Source organism: Pseudorasbora parva, chromosome 2 (assembly GCF_024679245.1).
Source record: "Pseudorasbora parva isolate DD20220531a chromosome 2, ASM2467924v1, whole genome shotgun sequence".
NCBI lineage: Eukaryota > Metazoa > Chordata > Actinopteri > Cypriniformes > Gobionidae > Pseudorasbora > Pseudorasbora parva.
This window is the reverse complement of record NC_090173.1, coordinates 36,103,684-36,129,129: the sequence shown is the minus strand read 5'-3', so window position 1 is coordinate 36,129,129 and position 25,446 is coordinate 36,103,684. Positions and strand designations below refer to the sequence as shown.

At 38.1% G+C, this 25,446-nt stretch overlaps 1 protein-coding gene across 3 annotated transcripts in view; it reads left to right on the top strand.

The window, feature by feature from the left end:
* The window catches only part of rab11fip4a (RAB11 family interacting protein 4 (class II) a), a 65,250-nt gene that overhangs the window by 36,751 nt on the left and 3,053 nt on the right, over window positions 1-25,446 (top strand). For all 3 annotated transcript variants that reach the window (XM_067418525.1, XM_067418539.1, XM_067418531.1), the window contains 11 exons: window positions 14,465-14,682; window positions 15,169-15,336; window positions 15,843-15,977; window positions 19,443-19,478; window positions 19,622-19,721; window positions 19,898-20,001; window positions 20,968-21,108; window positions 21,250-21,331; window positions 22,885-23,022; window positions 23,104-23,259; window positions 24,838-24,981. In XM_067418525.1, coding sequence (XP_067274626.1) covers window positions 14,465-14,682; window positions 15,169-15,336; window positions 15,843-15,977; window positions 19,443-19,478; window positions 19,622-19,721; window positions 19,898-20,001; window positions 20,968-21,108; window positions 21,250-21,331; window positions 22,885-23,022; window positions 23,104-23,259; window positions 24,838-24,981 — 1,422 coding nt within the window. The remainder of the gene's footprint in view (window positions 1-14,464; window positions 14,683-15,168; window positions 15,337-15,842; window positions 15,978-19,442; window positions 19,479-19,621; window positions 19,722-19,897; window positions 20,002-20,967; window positions 21,109-21,249; window positions 21,332-22,884; window positions 23,023-23,103; window positions 23,260-24,837; window positions 24,982-25,446) is intronic.

The window sequence follows — 25,446 nt, the reverse complement described above, 5'->3', positions numbered from 1 at the left end:
TTGTTAAGTAAGGGATAATGTACACCCAGCCGGTTGTTATCGCATCACTCTGAAGGGGTTTATTCTGGATAACAACCGGCTGGGTGTACATTATCCCACTTATTACACGGCTACTAGTCTCAAATAAATTAGACGCAAAATATTGTCTTGAGATTAAATATTTTATTAGCTCTTACGCAAAGCCTCCGCGAAGAAAAACAGTTCCAAACTGCTTTAAGCCTTTATCTATTGCTGCTAAATGTTGAAATTAATGCTGAAAGGGTTAGTTCACCCAAAAAGGAAACCAAGCCTATGATTTACTCACCCTCAATTCATTATAGGTGTATATGACTTCTTTCAGACAAATACAATCGGAGTTATATTTAAAAAGTCCAGGCTAACGTTAATCCCAGCAGTAGTTGTAGCTGTTTTTGAAGTCCATAAAAAATGCAGCTGTCCGTCAAATAACGTGCTCCACACAACTCCGATGGGTTAACAGAGCCTTCTGATTCGAATCGATGCGTTTGTGTAAGAAAAATATCCATATTTAAAACTTTATAAAGGAAACACGCCTTGAAGTCTTCCATTGTAGCCATGGCTGTTTAAGTATTTAACAGCTACAAGATGGCGCCAGCAGTAAGCATAGAAGTAGTACCGGTCAAGATAACTCGTAGTACCCGGATGAGCGGGTGTTATCTGGAAATAAGTTAACATACCGCTGGAATGCACGATTGACCAATCAGAATCAAGTATTTCACAGAGCCGTGTAATAAGTATTATTAACATTTAAAATGACTGTATTCAGTATTTTAAATATTAATATTTATACAGTCTTCAGTGTCACATTTTTCTAATTTGGTATTCTTGAAATATGGTATTATGAATCCTGAAAACGTGTATATATGTGTATACACTATATTGGCAAATGTTTTGGGCTGCCTGCCTTTACATTCATATAAACTTGAATAACATCCCATTCTTAATCCACCCTTTGCAGCTATAACAGCTTCAAGTCTTCTGGGAAGGCTTTGCACAAGGTGCAGGATTGTGTTTCTGGGAATCTTTGACCATTTTTCTAGAAGCACTTTATGAGGTCAGGCACTAATGTTGGATGAGGCCTGCATGGCTCACAGTCTTCGCTCTAGGTTAGGAGCATGAAATTGTCCAAAATATATTGGTATGCTGAAGCATTATGAGTTCCTTTCACTGGAACTAAGGGACCAAGTCCAACCCTTAAAAAACAACCCCACAACATAATCCCCCCCCTCCACCAAACTTTACACTTGGCACAATGCAGTCAGACAAGTACCAATCTTCTGGCAACCTCCAAACCCAGACTCATCCATCGGCTTGCCAGACAGAGAAGCGTGATTTGTCAATCCAGAGAACACTGAACACTGTTCTAGAGTCCAGTGGTGGTGTGCTTTGCACCACTGTATCCGACACTTTGCTGTCTGGAGTTATTAACACTGCAGAAAGGTGGCGACTTATGCGCACTGTGTGGCTCTGCATGCGCTGACCCTGCTCTGTGATTTTATGTGGCCTACCATTTTGTGGGTGAGTTGCTGTTTTTCCTAATTGCTTCCATTTTGTTATAATAACACTTGACTGTGGAATATTTAGTAATGAGTAAATTTCACAAATGGCTTTATTGCATAGTTGGCAACCTATCATCACTGTACAATACTTGAATTCACTGAGCTCATGAGAGCGATCCATTCTTTCACAAATGTTTGCAGAAGCAGTCTGCATGCCTAGGTGCTTGATTTTATACACCTGTGGCCATGGAAGTGATTGGAACACCTGAGTTTAATGATTTTGAGGGTTGTCGTCCCATTGATAATATATATATATATATAGTTAGTATCAGAAATGTTAGAATTTTCTAACTTTTGCTTGCTTTAAGGTCATCCACCCATATCCATTATAAGCTGATCGTATATAGATAATGCACATAAGTCAGTCAGTCAGTCAGTCCAGTGCTTGTCTACTCCATATAAAATTACAGCAGCAAGTCGGACAGCTTTCGATATCGATCTGTTATGAAATGCTGTATCAGGTTATTGTGTGGGCAGCAGAGAATCTGTGTGTAACCATGGGCTCTATCTGCACTACCTTTTCAGGGATATCATAATGCACAGCACAGCAAAAGTTATAATTCAGTGTTATAGTTGGGACAGGGGGTTAATTGCAGTTTGGACACTCTTAAATTTAATAATATGGCGCATTGCATCTGAGATCTCTGCCAAGGGAGAGAAGTGGATGGACATTTTGTGACTGACCTTTTAAAGTCACTGGTTTGTGTCCAGATCTTAGAGTAACTAAATTGAAAACCATATTTCCACTTGTCCCTTGATTTCAGAGGGACACCTACACAGGCTGTGGTATAATAAGGTAATTTGCTTCGCCAAGTGCTTTGCCCCTGCAGATTGAGTGCGTAACTACAGCTCTGGTTAGCCTTTCTGTGTGTTTGCTTGGTTACAATTTTCAAGGTCAATAAAGAGTTCAAAGGTGTTTTGCTTTGATACCATCCAGAGAAGGGTGGCTGGTGGTTTTAGAGCCCTGAGAGCTGGATTATGACTCATGTCTCCCTGTAAATCCACGCTGTCTTTTGTCTGCTGACTGTGTAGGCAGCGAGATGGCCAACTAGCCAGCTACATTTCCACTGAGATCTCAAACAAAACCATCCAAGCGCAACTGATGCAGAAAATGAGCAGCCAGCTTGAATGTCCCCTGCTAGCATGTTTCTTTTGTTACTTCAGTAACGTAACTGACGGTTATTCTTCAGTGTACACAAGTTTTCGATCCATATTCTTAGCTAGCGGCAGGTTCATTAGGGTCATTAGCTAATATTAGCATTTAGCTACTTAATGTCAGGTAAATAAAACAAAACAGTAATGTTTCAAGGTATAAGGTGTAAACTATACAATAATGTGTATAAATTATTTTGAGGTAGGTGTTTTATATAGATTTGGGTCAGTTGGTCCAAATTGTCAAAAACAGCACCCAGTACTATATTTATAGGGATCACTATTGTCATCAGATGTTTGGGAGGTTTCTATGTCATGTTTATGTGCACTGCAGTGCACACTTGACATTTCTTGTGAGCTGCACTTGAAAAGGCTGTGAATATGATTGTGCACTTTGGATGCTAGCCAGTGTTGTGTTTGATTGTGTGGGTTGCTTTATTCAGGATGGCAGATCTGTGAAGAAGTACTGTTCTTATAGATCTACAGGGGAAATTAAACTGCATCCAAACATTAGAGAAAAATATTTGCTCTGCTTTCAGAAGAAAATAATCTAATGATATATGTGAGCGAAATATTGAGGTGGATTCCTCCATCACACACTCCTCTGTGTTCCATATCTACTTCACAGACAAAACACTTCTGTATTATTTATAGACCCTTATAGATCTTTGGGACATGTTGTGCCTTTTAATGTTTTCAGAGAAATAAAGACAAAGAAATAGTGGTGCATAAATATGCTGTTACAGTTATGAAATCTTATTAAAATTCAAATGTTCTATTGTAATACATTTTAAAATGTAATTTATTCATGTGAAGTCAAAGCTAGATTTTCCGCATCATTACTCCAGTTTCAAATTATCATTCTAATATGTTGATCTGGTGCTTAGGAAACATTGTATTCCTTTTAATGTACATTCTGGCCATTTTCTTTAATTTCATTCACTCTCTTTCTTGAAGACAGAACTTTTCATTTTTGGGTGAACTGTCCCTTTAAGCCAAGTAATAAAAGGATATTGCTGTTGGTGAGTAATGACACATAAAAGAGTGTTTGATTACACAATAACTATTGACTGAATCGCACTTACACTCAACAAGAATACAGCAGCTTTCACTCAGCATGGACATCATTATGTGTTTGAATCAATACCTGGCTGTATGTTCCAGATAGAGTCACTGGCTTTTTAATGATGACCGTCCTCTTCAACACAGCGTACTGTAGTAATGGTGGGTGTGTTTTAGCACTCAGCAGTGGCCCAGATTTTGGATACATCTTAGATTCAGCTGTATAAGCAGTACTGCAACATGACAGCATTAGTCCATCATGTTAACCTTAAAAAAAAACAGCAGAGCTAAATCTGCAAAATGATCCTACTTTGATTTTTAACAGCGAGTTGAAACATTAAAATACAGTTGTGACACCCGTAATTTTATTCTCAGAGATGCAATTTTATACAGTCAAATTAGGTGTATCTTTGTTTAAAAACATCTGCACTTAAACAAAGCTGTCATGCCTGTTTTAAGTTTATCGGTCACATATAATCAAATCACTTTTCACTACACCATTTACACAGAGTAACTGTGGGTGAAAAGTTAATAGTTCCAATTGCATAAAACTGCTTTCATCTGTGAACATTTAAGTGTAACTATGCATGATATATAAAACAACATTTAATTGTGTGTGCATAGGCTTTATTTGTTTATGAAATGATGTGAAGTATGCGTGTGTATTAATGCATGCCTAACATTAAAAGCAGTCTGTCTGTAGCAGAGTGTAAATAATGAATGTTAAGTCTAGGCATTCCAGACGGTGCTGTCTAAGGGGGGCTGGCAGATTCAGGTCGAGTTGGAGCAAAAGGGGTCTTAGTTTATAGCTCATTTATCTGGGCTCTTACTGCAGGAGACCCCTGCGTCTCCTCTCACATTACTGCAGACAGAGTGTATCTGATAGGGCTGCATTCATCACAGTCGCTGCTCAGCAGGCATAAACCTCTATTTTGCTGTCAAAGCTTCACATTAAGACTAAGCAGATATCAGTCATCAGTAATCTGCTCCTCTGCTGTTATCTCCAAAGATGCAGCCATGTGGGAAGAATCAAAGTTTTACTCACATTTGTGCCTAGGCCTGTGATGTTCTTTTTTCTCCCTCGAGGACATTTTCATAAATTCACAACGTTAGATTATACAGACTTTATATCATTTAAAAACAATTAGTGTGAAATTACAAGTATATTCCAGGTTAATAATTGCATTACTTTAATAATTGCATACTCTTTCATAATAGGACTTCTCTAACTGCACTCTTCGAAATTTCTTGTAAAATCTACAATATCATACTGTATTTCTACAGTGCACGTAGGCCTTCTATGAAGGTACCCAGCATGCAGCGCACCATGAATAGATTATGCTGTAGAGTTTTTTTAATTCGTGTTGGTTTTATCTGTGCTGCTAAACTTACCAGGACACACCAAGCCGGCCATTGGATGTCTTTTTTTTTGTTTGTTGGTCAATTCAGCATGTAGAATTGGTGTCGGGAGGTCCGTGAGAAAAAGAACTGTGATTGGTTGTTCAGCTTAGTGAACAAGTCAGTGCACGAGAATAATAGCAAAACAGAGAGCAAATAAGTAAAAGCGGAATTTTACGTCATCTTACCATAGTGTTCCTGGGCGAATATTTGAATATTATCATGAGCGGAGTGGAATAAAGAAAGTGATCAGCAGGACTGATATTCAAAATGGTAAGCGCGCACTGCTTTGTTTTCGATATGTGTATAAGCGGCCTTTTTGAATGATGAGTATAGATGAATATATCTGCAGAAATAGACAGTTGTGGGAGTAACAAAATACATGTAACTTAGTTAGGCTATTTAAAATACAACATTTGAGTTTCATTACAGTAACATTTTGGGTGGTTATCAAATTACACTTACATCCAAAAAGTATTTTGGATTACCAAAGTGATTACTTTTCATTTAAACATTAATGTTATCTGGAACGGGCATGTAAACAGCAATTGGTGATTCTCAGAATCTGGCAGTTTGCCAAAGAATCCTATATTTAATTTTTTGCTCATATGTTTCATGACCCTTTAAGAATTTTTGACCAAAAATTGAACTTTTAACAAAATAAGAAGAATCGGGGATCATAAAAATTGCATGGTACTTTTATTTAGTGCTGGTCTGAACAAGCTATTTCACATAATAGATTAATCTTAACTGTCTGTCATTTCCTGGATGATACACAACTGGTTTCATGTTAAATCATTTGTTTAGGTAATTACTACTTTTTATCACACAAATCTGACTTTTTTTCTTGCAATTGCAAGATTATATCTTAAAAAATCGGATTTATTTTCTAAGAAATGTGAGATAAAAATGTGCAAGTACCTTTATTTATTTTTTAGATTTAGTGGCAGAAACAAGTTTCCATGAAATACATTAAAGGGGGGGTGAAACACTCAGTTTCAGTCAATCTCATGTCAATCTTGAGTATAGAGTAGTATTGTATCTTTCATATCTCCGAAAAGTCTTTAGTTTTATTATATTTATAAAAGAAATATGGGCTGTACCGAGTCTTTCCGGGAAAAACCGAGTGCCTGGAGGCGTATCGTGTGGGCGGAGCTAAAGAATGACGAGCGCAAAGTGGTGACATCCTCAAGTGTGGAGAAACCCATGGCTATCTCAGCTAATACAGATAATGATCCACAATCAAATCTGAGGCAGAAATAAAATGAACAGGAGAAACAGCAACAGCAGGACGTCCGTCTCTGTGGTATGTACTGTATTTACTGGCCTGTCAACATTTGTGTGTGTTTACTCGCAGTTTATGAGGACATGATTCGGTTTATGGACTATTGTATGCGACTAAACCTTACGCGATCGTGTCTTTACTGATGTTTACTCACACGACGAGCCAACAGCATAGACATTTGAAGCAGTTATACTCACCGGCTGCTTCCAAAGCAGGACCGAACCTTTATCGCTGGGACCGCTCCATCAAAAACACACTTCTTTGGTATGATTTGGTGAAGTCCTGTGACAGCAGTGACCGTGGAGATCCCCGATGTTGTGAAGCTTCCCGTCATTTCTGCGTTCAAACCGGTTAAAATGCAGCGCTGCCTTCCTGGAATGCTGTGCTGAAGCGTTGTCACCCATAGGAATAAAGTGGAGCGCGGCGCCTGGATCGACTGGATCTGCACCTGAGAGCGTGTTTACGGTCGTGCATTTCCTCTCTCACTCTAGTCACGTGCCCGCGCACCCTACCGGGAGAAGACCCCGTACGGCCCATACAAGGACCTTCCGATCTATTAACGTCAAGTCGAGCCATACTCGTAAAAAAACTTGCCCAAACTTGTGAGAAACCGGAAGGAGTATTTTTAACACAGAAATACTCCATCAAACGTCCAACATTAGTTTTTGAAACTTCTATGTTTAGGATGGGAATCCAAGTCTAAAGTCTAAAGTGTAAAAAGCTCAGTATGCATGAAACAGCATTTCACCCCCCCTTTAAAGCAGCACTAGGTAACTTTTCAACCTTCATAATATATTTTTTAAGACTCTTGTGATGATAAATCGACTTACAATAGGTTGAATGACACGTCTGCCATAGCCTGATGGGGTCTGTATCGTTTTTAATCGTACTTTTAAACTTCGGGTTTCGGGTAGTAACCCGAGAACAAAAAGAACTACAAAATTTGACTGCTTTACGGCATATACGTCACTTCCACCAACACACACACTTCCTTCAATTCGGACGTGCGAGCCCAACTTTGTTCGTCGGATAATATAGTCATGTCCGAAGCAGCACAGACAAATAAGAAAGAAAAGGTTTTGTTGGAGGAAAGCAATAAGAGGAAATGAAAAAATTATGGGATTAAAGGCAGGACGAGGATCAAAATGTGACCAGCGTTTGCTCGTCGGCGTGAGCTGAAGGAGGCGTGCCCGACCGATGCTGTCATGCTTGTAATGGTGAGCTACCACTCAAACATTGAACTGAAGTATCATATAGATTCTGTAAAACGGTAACCAATAGACTACTATAATGACGCTGGCTTGTAAACGTGAGCATCGTGATTATTTGGCGTTTGAAAAAAATAAAACTCATGAAATGATATTCATATGACATGCTGAAACATATGCCACTGACTGTAACGTTACCTGGGATGAAGACATTTCACACGCGACGCCAGAAGAACTCTGAACTCCTCTTGCAGTGTTCAGGGGAACTGTTAGTGCTGCACCGACCCGCGGGACGCTTTTATGAAGTTATTTGGCCCCCACCGCACCACTGTATATATTTTTACAACCCGCCGCGCACCCGCGACCATTAAATAGACATACGGGGTCCGCGGGTTATGAGACGAGCCACGCATCACTAGTTCAGGGCTATCAGGGTTGTCATGTCAACAAATGCACGCGCGATGGCATCCCCTGGTGTAGGATGACAGATCTTACGACAGTAGCTGAGGACATTATTTTTTCCAAACTGTAGGGGGGCCCCGAGAGCAAAAGTAGCCAAGTGGGGCTTTAAGAGTAGGCAGTGAAAACTTTTGAACAGGATGAAGCGTTTAAAAAATATATTCTTTCAATTAGTACTGCCCTTCAGAAGCTAAACACTACATGTTTCTCAGAAGACAAAATATTAGTACAATTTACCCTGTTCATCCAATTCAAAAAGTTTACACACCCCAGATGCATCGTGTTGCCTTTTGAGTATCTTTTTTTTGTCTGCATTTTTGCTTTAATAATATTGTGGAAGACAGATTTTGTTTAAAATAATATGCAGAGGAAAACCAAGTCCTATGTTTGGTGGTCTCATTGTGTTACATACCTCATTAGTATTTTGAAGTATTTAGATTAAAGGGAGAGTTCACCCAAAAATGAAAATTCTGCCAACATTTACTTACCCTCATGTTGTTCCAAACCATGAGTTTCTTTCTTCTGCTGAACACAAAAAAAAAGATATTCGGAAAAATGTTTGTAACAAAGCAGATAGAGCAACTGTTGACTATACCATATAGGGGGAAATTACTATGGTTGCTCTATCTGCTTTGTTACAAACATTCTTCCAAATATCTTCATTTGTGTTCTGAAGATGAACGAAGATGTTACGGGTGTCCAACGACATGTGGGTGAGTAATTCATTTTCATTTTTGGGTGAACTAACCCTTTAAGTTACAAAACTTGTGCAATTGCTGTCTTTCTTATTGTTATTATTTGTTGAGTGTCACCGTTGTTGTGTTTTGTATGTCAAGTATTGATGTATGTACAGGGCCGGCGCTAGCCATTTGGGTGCCCTAAGCACAAATGCTTGGCGGTGCCCCCCCACCCCACCCCACCCCCCAACCAACCAACCAACCAACCAAAGAAATAACTACCATTCAGAATTTCTTAGTTAGGTTCTCTTTACTTCCAAAATAACTGCTGCAAATGAATAATTGGAACTGAACAATGTAAACACAAAGTTAAAAGTGCAAAAAAAGTTTAGTGCAAATAACAGTATAAGTGTATGAATTTTATGAAGTATGAATTTTAAAGTGCACATTTTAAACTGCAAATAACCATGCATAACTGCACAGTAGAAATTACTCAACAGAGGGACTACATCTCTATAAAGAGACCATTCTGCTATTCTATAGAACTATATTAAACATTTTCACTACCATCAGTTGTCAGAGGCCCTACAGAGGCACACGCCTACATTTCCTAGCTGCAAAATCAGCTATCAGGTCATCATATGACAGTTTCTGAGCCACGTCCCCATTGATGCTGATGACAGCCAGACCACTTAAATGCTCCATATAAACACCTCAATCGGAATAAAAATGCCCAAACCGAATTAAATTGTAATCGGTTTGAGAGGGGTGGGATAAACCTTTTCATGAACTGATCAAACGAAAAGTTTCACCATGTAAACGACCTGACCCGATTACTTTTGAGTGTGGGTCCTTATATGCAGGATACACAGCGCGCGCCTTCACCACTGAAGAGTGCGCGCCGCGGCGCGCTCACACCAGGTTATAATGTTGAGAGGAAAGTTAATTTTTCTGAGGGGTAAACTTTTTATTTCGTTAGAAGTTATTAAGATAATGTTGGCATAATGCCACAGACAGCTTGGCAACACCCTCTCATATTAACAGCGTTTGTCCCAGCACTTTTTACTTCAAAAACGTGCATGTAAACGTGGCTATTGTCTTACCTGCAAGCGACCCGCGAGCATCATCCCGCTGTCTCTTCTTTTTTCTTTTTTCCGCCCCCGACTCTTGGTGCCTTTTCGAGGCCATGTCTGAGGTCGGTGTCTGCCAAATTTGACATTGATTGAGGCATAATCGAACAGACCACTGGGAGGTGGGGAAGGGGGGGGGGGGCACCAGAGGGAGACTGGCACAGAGATTCACCTTTTTCTCGACTAATTTGGTCTAGGCCTATATTACTTTTGTATTGCTTTTGTATATTAACATGCTTTTAGAAATATTTTATTTGTCATTTATACTAGTAGCCTATTGTCATGATTTTTTCACGACCCAGATTTTTTGGTGCCCCCCCAAGCACTTGGTGCCCTACGCGCAGTGCGTGATGTGCGTGTGCGGAGCGCCGGCCCTGTGTATGTACATCATTAGGTGATGGAAGAAAATATTTTTTTCTGTTGCAAGATGATGGTAGCCTGACAAGCCAGACCCACATCAAGATTTTTGGTCTGGGAACTCACCATTGATGGCTCAATCAGAGGGGCGGGATAAACGGTTGTCTTTCAAACTCCCTCTGCACGCAATTGAATAGCGTACAACCAACCAGAGCAAAGAATGTGAAGCGGAGCTAGTTGATAGATTAAACTTTCACTGTATCCGATCGGCAAAACTCAGAACACATCTTCCCTTCCTAAGAATGACTTCAGTGCCGTTCTTTGTTCTTTTCTCAGAGAAAAGCTTAACTCCAAGTCTTCCTGAGTCGCGGTCAAAGCTGATTCGAAAGACCGCCGTTCGCCAGTTTCTGTGTTTACTAGAAGCACGCAAACGCAACTCGGCTGTCGTCATTATGGCCCCGCCCACCGACTCTATACACAGTGGCCCTCATTTATCAATCTTGCGTAGAAACAGGCGTATATGTTGGCGTAAGATTATGCTTACACTCCTCTCACCGCCTGATTTATGAAACTGTGCGCACCTCTGCAATTCAGGTGTACGCAATACTTGCCCTTGATAAATCCCGCGGCTGAAAACGATCGTCATTAGAATAACACGCCCCTATATATTCAAGTCTCCTCCTCCCGCACGCCCTCATTTTACGCCATGGACACACGGAAGACGGCAAAGAAGCGAAACTTCTCCGACGTGGAGATCGGGCGCGCTCTATCATCTCACTAGTCCACTAGTCAGGGCACTGATTAGGACATAAGTCAATGGGCTGACTCCCTGATCAGTGCTCTGACTACTGAACTATTGAGATGATTGAGACGCGCCCATCGAGACCATCACCAGGGAAGTGGAAAAAAAAACCGAAATTGTTTTATTTAAGAGTATAAAGAGTGGGAATAAAGGCACCCACAAAAACAAAATATGGACCCAAATTACGAGTAATTACGAGCTGAAATACGAGCTCATATGAGTAATAATATGAGTAGTTTGAAATACGTTATAACATTACGAGCTGTTAATAGTGTGGGGGTTGAGAAGCGCACCCCAGCAGTTTAAATAGCTGTTTGGATAATTACCATCCCAATGCATTATTTTACAGCACGTTTTGAAACAATTAGCATTTGATTTCGTATCACGGCATGTATTGGGGTGTACGACAGTGATGATGATGTGATGTGGAGTATTCATTCACATTAATAATTACATGACAATTTGTAAGATTCTTCTTCTTCTTCTTCTTCTTCTTCTTCTTCTTCTTCTTCTTCTTCTTCTTCTTATTATTATTATTAATGACGCTTGTTATTTAGAAGAAGAATGTCGTTTTTATTGATTTTATTATTATTTAAAAGAAGAAGGTCATTTTTATTATTTTGTCAGTCTGAATTATTTTAGTCCCAGTCCGTGCGCAGCACTGGGCCAGACGGGCCTGAAACGTCTGATAAAGCGCACAGGCTCGCGACTGTAGGAATACATATGCCTACAAATCAAACTCTTTGGTAAAGTCACACAAATTAAACATTGACGTTCATGTTGCACAAAAATAAACACCGAATGTTGTTGTTGTGGTTTTTAACAGTGGGTCATAATTTAGCATATCTTGTCAGTGCGTTTTGTGGTGTTAGGAATTGTTTTTCTGCCCATTTTCCCACTAACTCAAACGTGCGTACACCACCTCCTGAGCTGGCGTAGGATTTGAGCGCACCGTACGCCAACGTCCATATTGATAAATCTCAAAGTCACCGTGGGTTTGGGTGTACGCAAGGTGTACGCTGGAAATTTGGTGTACGCACTTTTGATAAATGAGGGCCAATGTGATTGGCCCGACCAGAGTTTGGTTTTTACAGCTCAGAAGTGTTTTGAGAGTTGACGACACTCGCGGCAGATTAGATTTGCTGCCACTAGGGTGCGTCTAGATTTCTAGGCTAAGATGATGACACACCTTTCAAAGATAAATCTCAGCAGCTACTTCGCTATTGCAAAATATCCATTTACAAACAATTATGAATTTTAGATAAAATATTGGTAAATCTTAGTGCTTAAATAATGCTAATAATAGTATAGTTTGATTATAATTAGCCAATTATCTTGTTTTAAAGTCTAGCTTGTCGTTGTTTAAACCAGGGCTTCTCAAACCTGCCCTGGAGGACCACCAGCCCTGCACATTTTGTATGTTTCCCTATATCTGACACACTCATTTCAGATCTTGCTGTCTCTACTAATGAGCTCATGGCACAGGGCTGGTGGTCCTCCAGGACAGGTTTGAGAACCACTGCTTTAAACAAATGTTTTCAATTGACTTGGATAGATCAGAAATTTGAATATGAATATTCAAGGTCCAAAATCCCAAGCTAATGAAACACTAATCACCACTATGGTGACTGTTTAGTACTGCAATTATAGTACTAGTCATGAGTGTTTGGGGAGTAATGTGCAATAAACCAATCAGAGCCTCATCTCCCATTCTCTTTAAAAGGCAGTTGCCACTTGCACTATGGCGTATTTGCTATTTACATGGTGGAATTAAGAGCGGAAAGACTGAACGATTCTCCAGAGAGGAATCATTTTATTTTTCATATTTAAATGTGTGTTTGTGTGTGTTTGTAATAAGCAGTTGTGCACCTGCCTATAGGGGCATATTTAAATACCACAAAAAATAGTGCGCTATTGACTTTAGACCAGTTTTTTGTTGTTCAATGGCGCATTCAGATTCAGTTGCCTCAAAATAACAACACACCAACAATGTGCCTGACACACCTCGTTTTCATCATAACAGCGAACTTGGGTGAACAGATGGGTGCGAGTGCATTTGAATGTGGTGCTGGACGTTATGAATACATGTCTTAAGAACAGAGTATGATTATCTGTCAGGGATGTGAAGTCATTTTCAAGCACACTGTGTATTGTAGTTCCCCAGAATGCAGTTAAGGCTTAATGAGCAGTGATCATTCTTTTTTAATAATACAGTGTCTCCCAAGATGTGTAGATGCAAATTGTAATATATATGTATGCAAATATATAAAGACTCAGCATTTATTTGACAATCTCTCATAGTCTGATAATTATTCTGCTCTTCCTGTCCAAATAACAATGAGCCAATGGGCAACATCAGCTGATTCACATTGTCCTCTTGCCATTGAGATGTGACATGAATTTGAATAAGTAAGTTAGTATTTTGAGCTGCACTTGTAGGAATGGATGCAAAAGTAAAAATCTAACCATGTTAGAGTGAGCAGTAAGAAATGTTATATTAATTGGAGAACACGTCTTTCTTTATGAGAGCAACATTTCTGACTTTGCATGGCGATCACCCTTTTCTATTCTTAGTTTCAGCATTCATTAGTCATCTGAAATGTTTCACACCCATTCACCATGATGACCTTTGACCTGTCTTGGTGTTGGTTGTGTCTTTTAGGGTTAATGAGCAAAGTTTCCATAACCTTTGCCCCATTATCTTTTGTGTTCCTTTGACAGAGGACTTCTTAAGTTCTTAAGTCTTCTTAAGGATCTGTGTGTGAAGAGACCACATAGTGAATCCACTGTTCTATCTAGTTTTGATCAGTTTCTTTATATCTGTGCCTTTCACACAGTGATTCTGGAAAATACACTGATAATGTGTCCCGGGATCGTTTTAATTTTTGGTTAATTTACACTGCCAGGGATTTTCTGGAATCTGTGCATGTGTTAACACACACCCAGCAAAGACATGTGACGTGTAATGTCTCCACTGCGTCTTAATTTTGCTTATGATCTGCGATTTCACTCTTGAGAAATCACCTCCGTGCATTTTTTTTCCTGGTTGAATCATAATTGATCAATCAATGAATCAATCAATCAGTTCCACTAAGCAGGCAAACAATCTCAGCTTCATCAACACGACACACCCCTTACGCCATTGGTCCTGCCTTTTGTTCACACAGGATGCGTCCCGGGACTGATCCCAGGATTGTTACTAGCACCCCAATCTTGGGATCAATCACAGGACGTGTTTGCGTTCACACAGAAGGCACTCTAGAAATTTAATGGAATCAATGCTTTGTGTGAAAGGGGTTTTATGCTTCATTTGCAATATAGCTTCATTAAAAAATTGTCATCGATATCTGTGTGCAGCAGCGGGAAGGGTGCCTGGGACCCCCGATCATCGTATGCACACGGCCATACCCTGAGTGCCAGCTGTATTCGGATGAGGAAGGAATGGGTGGACGGGATGCGCAGGAGTCAGACATGGACAGTGCTGCGGACAGCGGGGCAGGATCTGAATCTTCTGAAGGAGGACGTCATGAGGATAAAGAGGAAGGACTGGGTGGACTCTTTCTACATGGAAACAAGTCAGCATCATAGATGATTAAGTTTTGTTTTGTTTTTTAAAGCATTATTTAAGCTTATGCAAGAATGTATTGTTTAGTTAAAGCTGCTGTCCGTAACTTTTTTTGTGTTCAAGATTTACAAAAGTGTTTACAAAGGGTTTTTGTCTTACCCTGAATCATTATGGTACACTTATGATAAGTGTTTATATTGGGACTATTTCAGACCGGTCTGGTAGGAACTGCTGCGGAGGAGCACAGTCCCTGTGTGACTCGCCATAGACACAAACAGAGAGACGTAGTTCTGGCTGAAATGTTCTTCCACAAGACGGATGCAATTCTGTTTGTTAACCGCTAGAGCACTAAAAGTTACAAACTGCAGCTTCAATACATCGATTAATGTAATAATTATAGTTTCATTTAATTGAACATAATCACATTTGATAAAATGAAAAATAAAATGAATAATAGTTCAATGTAAAGTGTTACCTATCTCTTTCTCTGGTTTAGCTGTGGTCAGATGGTCTCGTCAGCAGCGGCCTCAGTAATCTCAGTGGAGGAGCAGTTTGAGGACTATGGAGAGGGCGAGGATGTGGACTTCACTCCCAGCAGCCCCATCCCTGATGATGACACACGTACTAATGGTTTCTCTGACCTTGGCTCCTCTCTGCCCTCCAGGTTAACTAGCTCACTCGTACACACCTCTCACATAAAATACTGACACATGGGGTTATATGTGTCATCTCTTTCATTTGATTGCATGGACGAATATGAGTGAATAGCATGAAACTAGAAAAGAAAACGTCCGGGCCAAAACTAAAAGAAAGAAATTAGAAGTTATTTATATAATATTTTTTATTTATTTAAATCCAATCATAATTGTTTTATAATCATTTTTATTATTTGTATAATTGTATTTTATATTATTTAGAGTCTAGATTGTATATTATAGTAATTATAATTACTTTTTTTCAACTTTTTTCAAGGTTCTTGAATAAATGCTGCTGGGGATTTCTATTTAAATTAATTAACAAGATAATCATCCTATCATGAATTCAATAACAATCATTAGACGGTCTTTTCCAATTATGAAACATTTGAAATCTCTCATCATATTATATTTTCAAATATTTTGAGCAAGTAAAATCTGAATGCCATTTTTGATGATCATTTGGTGTTTACAGTGCTGGTCAGACCCCACAGAAGATCAGACACCTGTACAACAGTGAGCTTCTGGATGTTTACTGCTCTCAGTGCTGCAAGAAAGTCAACCTGCTCAATGACCTAGAGGCCAGACTCAAAAACCTCAAAGCTAACAGGTAAGCAGAGACAGAGTTTGAAGTTAGCATATTCTTATGACATGGTACTCTACTAGAGTCTACTAGGAGTTTTCCATTGGCTTTTGGATTATAGCAGAAAATATGCTCAGTGGCCAACAAAATGTATAATTCTTACACCATTTGCTCGTCAAAATAACCTGCAAAATGAACATAACATTTCTGAATTTAGAAGCCCAGATACAAAGTAATGGTAGAGTGCGTCCTTATAGCTTCTGTCCTATTTCGATTTGAGACATAAAAAACATGAGGTGTATTACTTGTGTATTTTATGATGTAGAATTAACTACTCACCATATTTCAAGCAGTTCATCAAAAATCAATTTTACAAAAGCTGTGACTTTATGACGATGGAACTTCAAGTTCAAAAATGCCAACTCGTTTCCTGGTTTTAGGACTCATTCCTGCAGAAATTTATAAGCATAAAAATGTACACAAACACTGGGTAAAAAATGAAACGCTTCTGATTACATGGAACGGTTGGTTTTGCTATTTTTCTGTTGAAGCATTGATTGATTGATATCTATATCATCTAATTATTTATATTTGTCTTGCCTCTTTTGCCATCTTGGATTTATTGTTTTTACTAAGCTTGATACAGTGCATAATAATAATAATGAACTTTTATATTTATGTTGTGGTGATGTTTTTCTTTTCTGGAGTCATTTTATGTGTAAGGACTAAGGCCTATCTAATATTTGGCCTGCTCAAATCAGTGGTTCAATTCTGTCTCACCTTAAATTCCCTGCACTTCGGAGATGATTCTTTATGTCTCAGTTCACTCTAGTTAAAGCTAGATATATTTTTATGAGTCTCTTTAATCTCCCTGGTCTGTCAAATGCCTTATCAGGAGACAGGTTTCATCAGAGGAACTGTTACCATAGCAACAATGTTCCAGTCAAGGGTTTACTAATCTTTGTGAATGTTATCAGAAACAGTGAGGGAAAACTGAAACCCTCAAAGAAAAGCCTGGGGTGTTTAAGTGGGTGTGTGGTGGAATTTGAAGAAAACTGCTGAAATAATCCTTTTATTATCATGTGGCCACCTAACATATTTGGTACTTAAGGATAACGACACTGCAATCTTTCATCTGTAACAGGGCTTTAGTGCATCACAGGATTATGAGGATTCAACCTAATATGCTACTGACACACCAAGGCAATATACTACTTCATCACAAAAACTGCTGAGCTGCCTCACTGCATACTTCCTACATAGACAACTTCCTTCTAAAACAGCGCCCTAACTGTCATAGAGCACATAGGCGGCACGCAAAGAGGCAATTGGGTGCCGCAGTGCTCGGCCACTTTTTCAGCAGCCTTGGTTCTGGAAGTGTTTTTCCCATTCGTTTTTCTCAAAGGAATTTTCAAAAAGTCTTCATTTAAGAGTTATAATCATGAACAAGCTAAGTTATAAACTTTGATGTAAAGCAAAAAAATATATAAAAAACAACAACAAAGTTACAAGACAAGGTAGTGGGGGAAAGAACTACAACTATAGTTAATTAGTTAGTTAGTTAAACTTTATATTCTGTTCAGATGTTACTGCATATATATATATATATATATATATATATATATATATATATATATATATATATATATATATATATGTGTGTGTGTGTGAGCACTAAAGTGTCCTTTTGGTGCGATTTGCTAGTGAAAATGAATGATAATGAACATGATTGATAAAAAGAAATCTGTTGAAAATAATACATGCTTGCTGATGGCTTCAGCAAAAAAAGCATATACTGTTGATTAATGAACTCGTAGCTCAGAGTAGGTTTGTCTTTTAAGGTTTATAGTTCAAAATCTCTTTTTCCCTTTCGTTCAGTCACCCCGAGTAACGTCAGTGACTGACAAATGGGGGCTTCTAAGCGGAATGGGGGCTTCCCTCCTCAGTGAACGAGGGTTACATATGTAACCGAGACGTTCTCTATGAAGACAAGTAATGTGATTTAATGTGAAGAAAATTTATGAGCATATTTTTCAGTTTCATAACCTAATTGGTGAACTCTATAGAGCTTGATATTAACATATTGCTAAGCTAAAGGCATGGAACTGTAATGAAAATGAAAATAAAGTAAATAATAAATAATATATTACAAAACATTTACATACATTCTGTAAAAGTAATCAGTTTTTAATTACACTTAACTATTGTACTTTTCAGTCTTGATTGAAATACATGTATGTTTAGCTACACATATTACTTTATTATTATTTTACATTGTAAGAAAATAGGAGAATTTTAGGAGGCAGCATACGGTAATCAAATGTCTACCTTTTGGAACAGCCTAGGTTGGGTAAGAGCTGTGTGATTTCCTTTTCTCTGGGTGAATAGGTGTGATAGGGAAGTGAGATCATGTGGCATTCTGTGGCCTTTGGCTATTAATCCCCTGGCATTTTTGTCCAAATCCTCTACTGCATACTCTGCTGAAGTTAAAAGGCATTCATGCAAAACATGATTGGCACCAATATGAACTGCACTAATGATCTGCAAAGATTTGGTTTTGTATTTTCTTAAAAAATAAAACAAAACAGAACTTTAGGAAGACTTTTGAATACCTGTTTAGTGTAAAAGCCGTCAGAAAATTAAACTTTTTTTTATATATCAAATAAGCTAACAGGTCAGGACAGGTCATGAAAATGTGCAGCTAGCAACTGCACTTTTGAGGGCATGTGTGTGAATGCTGAGTGTATTTTGTCCTCATCTCCCTTGGTTTGCAGATTGTCTGGGTCTATCATTGTTGTGGTAGTTATATGTGGTTTGTCAGTGCTGTGCTGTCTGGGGTGGGTTTGAGGACAGGAGAGCTGACTTGTATTAAGACGTGTGATGTAACGAGAGAAGGGTTTAAAATTGACGTGGGTCACGCAGTTACATAAACACAGGAGGAGATTTATAATTAGAGTGCAGGTGCATGTCCTCCTGAGACGTCTGATTATCAGTCTAAATCTCATGACCTCGGACAAACTGACTCAGTACATGAGCTTGGCCACTTGGGGCAATAGTGAAAAGTGAATCAGAAATTAGGCTCTACACAACTGATTACTACCAGAATTGAATAATCTCCACTGCAAGACTGATGGGAAGCACAGAGGCAGATAAACTATAGTCTTTCCTGTAGCTCAATGAGTAGAGCATGGCGCTAGCAATGCCAAGGTCATGGGTTCGATTCCCAGGGAAAGCAAGACTTGACAAAAATGTAAAATGTGTACCTTGAATAAAATGTAAGTCGCTTTGGATAAAAGCGTCTGCCAAATGTATAAATGTAAATGTATAGTCTATTTGTCTATGATGTTTTTTATATGTTGGAAAAAATGGAGCAAATGTGAAGATTTTAGGAAGCTGTTTAATGTGTCAAGAGAATATAAAACACACAACAGCTGCAAAATGTTGTAGCAGTGAACTCCGTTCTCTAATCCAGGGATCTTTTGATTTTTACAGCCCTAACAGGAAAATTTCCAGTACAGCATTTGGTCGGTAAGTCTGTCATCTCTGTTATGTTCACAAGATCTGTAGATTATGACATTACAAAGTGATGCATGCCCTTTGCCTTGCTATCTGTTTAGAGAGAATGCCGGTTCACTTTTTTCTGCATTTCTCTGTTCCTGTGTGACCCACAGGCAGCTCTTCCACCACAGTAACTTCAGCAGCAGTCAGGGCAGCACTGAGGATCTTTTCAGAGACAGCATCGACTCCTGTGATATTGACATCACCGAAAAGGTCCTGGAAGCATAATGAAGTGGTCATTGAAAACCACATTTATTGTTGAATTGCTTAATGCATAATAAACTGATAAAAATCATCTTATAATGTTTCAGACATACTTTTGCTGTTTTCCTGTGAATATTATTCAGAAAAAATTGTCTATAACAAACTCTTCATTATTCCTATTGCAGGTGAGCTATTTGGAAAAGAAGATAACAGAGCTTGAGAACGACAGCATGGCTAATGGAGATCTGAAATCAAAACTTAAACAGGAAAACACACAGCTAGTTCACAGGTAAAGAGGAAAGAGATCTGACGGAGAATCTACAGAAATAAAGGCTGTATTGATTTTTTAAATTTGGGGACATTTGAAAGAAATCAATATTTTTTTCAGCAAGGATGCATTAAAATAATCAGAAAGTGACAGTAAAGACATTTATAATGTTACAAAATATTTATAATACATTCTTTTAAACATTCTTTGTTAATCAAAAAATCTTGTGAATCTTGTGAAAAATATTAAGCTGCACAACTGTTTTCAATGTATCTTGAGCATCAAATGATCATATGTGACCCTGGACCAGAAAATCAGTAATAAGTTGCACAGGTATATTTGTGGGAATAGCCAACAATACATTGAATGTATTGATATATTGTCAAAATGATTGATTTTTATTTTATGCCAAAAATCATTGGGGTATTAAATACAGAAATAATGTTCCCTAAAGATATTTTGAAACATTTCCTAGAATAAATATTATTTTTTTGTATTATTAGTAGGACTTCATTTGGACAACTTTAAAGGCGATTGTTTTAATTATTAAGATTTCTTTGCACCCTCAGATTCCAAATATTGTCCTATCCTAGCAAACCATACATCAATGGAAAGCTTATTTAATCAGGTTTCAGAGGATGTGTAAATTTCACTTTCAAAATGTTACCCTTATGACTGGTTTTGTGGTCCAGTGTCAAATATCAGAATGATTTCTGAAGGATCATGTAACACTTAAGACTGGAGTAACAATACTGAAAATTCAGCTTTGCCAAAACAGGAATAAATTACATTGTACAATATATTCAATACAAAATGTTTTATAGAAAACAGTTAAAATATGTATGTAATAATATTTCACAATATTACTGATTTTACTGTTTTTATAATCAAATAAATGCAGCATTGGTGAGCATAAGAGACTTGTATTTATGTTGTTTATATTTTCTTATGTCTGTATGTGTTTCTTTGTACATGTTTGCCCATTAGGGTACATGAGCTGGAGGAGCAGATCAAAGATCAGGAGACACGTGCAGAGCAATGTCTAGAGGAGGAGCTGAAGAGACACAGAGAGGCCTCCAGTAAGATGGAGAGAGACAAGAGCACTGAGATTGAACTGCTTAGTAACAGGTACCTGAAGTCTCAGATACAAAACCTCACAAAAACACTTGTATGAAGCATGTGGAGGTTTCAAGACCTTATCACAAAGAAACACTATTCCACAGGGGAGTGTGTAGCATCTACTTTATAATGGATGATTCCTTCTTATAGGGTCCAGCAGCTAGAAGAAGAAAACGCAGAGATGAAAGTGAATGTGTGCAGACTGAAGTCCCAGACTGAGAAACTAGACCAGGTCAGAGATGCATCAAAACTCAAGCTAAAACTCCCTTAACCATCACAATCACATGATACAACAGCTCATCAAGTTACAGATCACACGATTAGTTTCACAATTAAAAGACAGCACTCTCTTGCTCACCAACACACGTCCACACACCCGTTTTCACGCTGTCACTTCTGACCTCACTGAAGCATCTTTTGACACATTTCAGCAGGCGGTGAAATCCCTGCAGTTCGTCAGTGTTAACAGCACACTCTTTTGTGCTGCTAGTGTAATGAGTGTGAAAACTGCTGCCTGCATGACATTAGCAGCCCTGTTTTTAGACGCAGTGACTGGGAAGCTTTGATCTCTGAGATGGAATGAAACATTGTGGAGCAACTGCACGACTTGATGCTGAAGCCTTTCCATAAAGCTAAAAAACTAGGTCACTGTCTGATATAGCTAAAATATTAAAGGTTCTCTTGTGGACTAGACTGAAAAATGCAGTTTTTAGCGGAAGAAGCTAAATCAGATTTTATTGCTGGTTTAAAATACATTAAAATGTGATCTTGACACAGTTTTCACCATTCAAGTTATACTTGTATTGCCTACCTAGAAAACAGCTGCGTGGGACCCAAAATGGCCACCAAGTAAAATGACTTGCCTTAAAGGGTTAGTTCACCCAAAAATAAAAATTCTCTCAATAATTACCAACCCTAATGTCGTTCGACACCCGTAATACCTTCATTCATCTTCAGAACACAAATGAAGATATTTTTGTTGAAATCCGATGGCTCAGAAAGGCCTTAATTGACGCCAATGTCTTTTCCTCTCTCAAGACCCATAAAGGCACTAAAGACGTTGTTAAAAGCCGATCTCCCTACAGTGGCTCTACAATCATTTTATGAAGCCAAGAGAATAGATTTTGTGTGCAAAAACCCCTCACAAAATAACAACTTATGTAGTGATGGCCGATTTCAAAACAAAACTTCGCACCATTATGAATCAGTGTACCGATTCATGATTCGGATCACCAATGTCACGTGATTTCGGCAGTTTGACACACGATCCGAATTATGAATCGATACACTGTTCAACCGTACACCGTTCAAAGCTTTGTTTGCTTCATAAAATGATTGTAGAGCCACTGTAGTGAGACTTTTAATGACGTCTTTAGTGTCTTTTCTGGGTCTTGAGAGAGGAAATGACATTGGTGTCAATGAAGGCCTTTCTGAGCCATCGGATTTCAACAAAAATATCTTCATTTGTGTTTGGAAGATAAACAGGTTTTGAATGGCATGAGGGTAAGTAATTAATTACAGAATTTTCCTTTTTGGGTGAACTAACCCTTTAAAGGATTTTTTGGAACTCACTATGTCAGGAAGGAACTCACTATGTCAGTATGTCAAGTCAAAAAGCAGCTTTTCAGAAATGTATGCTGTTATATCTAAAATGCATTAATTTTTTTAGGGCTGGGTTATATGCCATTTTACACTATAATGATGGAATCAATGATCACGATTTTAATGATCACGAATTACTCATTTCATGGTAAAAAGTTGGTCACTGTGTATATTTGTGCACAGGAGAAGCAGCGTATGACGGATAAACTGGAAGACACAAGCCTGCGTTTGAAGGATGAGATGGATCTGTACAGGAAAATGATGGATAAGCTTTGGCAGAACAGACACGAGTTTCAGAAGGAGCGAGAGGCCATGCAGGAGGTAGCACATATCATTTTTGCAGATTGTTCACATAAATAATCTTAAAAACAGACCTCTCACACAATCCACATGTGCATGTAGCTGATTGAGGACCTGCGGCGTGAACTGGAGCACCTGCAACTCTTTAAACTGGAGACTGAGAAGCCCGGACGTGGCCGCACTGCTGCAGGACTGTCAGAGTACAATGCCAAGACTCGAGAGATTGAACTAGAGCATGAAGTAAAAAGGCTTAAGCAGGTACAGTGGAAAGATATGTCCATGCTTATTGTGCTGTCTGTGATATGTTATCTTACAATATCATTACAGATTAAACAGGTGTATAATTGTTTGAATGATACGTAGTGCAGTTTACAGTTGTGTGCATACTATAGTATACATCAACTATTCAGCTCCAAAAAACACCTAAGTCATTATTCATTGAAAATGGTCAGGTTTCAATGAGGTAGTCAATAAGAATTGTTTTAAATAATATAAAAAATACTATATATCAGAGTTTCTCAATATTCAAAGCCCCCCCCCCCCAAGTAAGATATTTCTGCTGTAATGGCAAAGCTGCTGGTTTTCCAGTGTTTTTTTATTATTATTAAAAGAAAAGAAGAGTTGTAATATATTAAAACAATTAAATAATAAATAATGATTTTTGTTGTTGTTGATAATTTGAGTTGATTAAGAACTGAATGTATATAAGGGTTCTCACTTATGGCCAGTGAATGTACATGTTTCCAGTCACATGTAATTAAGGGGACATATATTTGTACACTGTAAAAAATTATTTAGAAAAAAAGTTACCTGGTTGCCTTAAAATTTTGAGTTCATTAAAATTAAAATTTTGAGTTAATACAATTAACATTTTTTGAGATTCGACAACCTTTATTAAAATATTATTAAAAGATTTTGTTAGCATATTGGATAATTGTGTGTGTTTTATTTGTGATGATGCAGTGAAATATGCCAAATAGTGCTATTTTCATGATTTATCAAATTTTTTATGGGGTTCAGACACAATAATATTTTGAGTTTCTATTTATTAAACAAATTTCCTTCATTGTATCAACTCAAATTTTTAATTTCAATAAACTCAAAATTTTAGGGCAACCAGGTTACTTACTTTTTTAAGTTAAACCAACAAAAACCAACATTTTTTTTTTTTTACAGTGTATTTGTTTTGTTCATAAATAACAATTTCAGTCCAATAACACATTTTATAGCCTGAAATAAATTTATATTAATTATAGAAAGTCTGGAAATCACATTAACCCTGTAACCCTGTTTTTTTTAGTGTTCAATATATTTATTGAATTTTTCAGTTTAAACTTACAAAAACAAGACAATATACCAACAGAAAACAAAAACAAAACAAAAAATTGAAATAAAACCCTCCCACAAAACAAAATCCCCTGTGCCTGCCGTCAATCACACACACACACACACACACACACACACACACACACACACACACACACACACACACACACACACACACACACACACACACACACACACACACACACACACACACAGTTAAACAAAAAGGACAGACAGTTTTAAATGTAACCCTGTTTTTTAAAATAAAAATGACATGTTGTTATAAGAACATCTTAAAATAATAACTTATTTTAGCTTATTTTGAATCTTGTTTAAAATCATTCAACCAACATCATTAAAATCATTCAATCATCAATCAGCCATTTTGTGGCTCCCTTGCTGGTGCCCTAGGGAGAACCACTGCTGTATATTATGTAGGCATAATGTATGCATATGTACCTCCTGCCATTTGGTATGAAATGCACACTCATGTATTTAAACTTCTAACAGGAGAACCATAAACTCAGAGACCAGAATGATGATCTCAACGGACAGATTCTCAGCCTCAGCCTATATGAGGCCAAAAACCTGTTCGCTTGTCACACCAAGGCCCAGTCACTGGCAGCAGAGATAGACAACGCCTCCAGAGATGAGGTGAGAAGCACAGTCACTGTGTACAGAGAGTCACAGAATACAGAACTTCACAAAACTAGCAATGACTAATGCCCCTTTTAAGTGTCTGTATATTAGTCTCCATCCCCCTGTGTTTATTTTACGCAATTACATGTTAAGTATCATCAGTTTTCATTAGTAACATCAGTTTAAAAAATCCCTTCTATTGCATGGAGAGCCATCATTTATTTAAAGGGATAGTTCACCCGAAAAATCATTTTACTCACCCTCATGTTTTTTCTTTCTTCCATTGTATTTGGTTTTCCTACTATGAAAGTCAATGGCTACCGTTAACTGGTTCATTCTTTTTGAGTTCATTTTTGCGTGAACTGTCCCTTTTAAAGCCCCTTTTGCCAGTGGTGAATCACCCCTTTAAAGGGATTGTTCACCCAAAAATGAAAATGTGATGTTTATCTGCTTACTCCCAGGGCATCCAAGATGTATGTG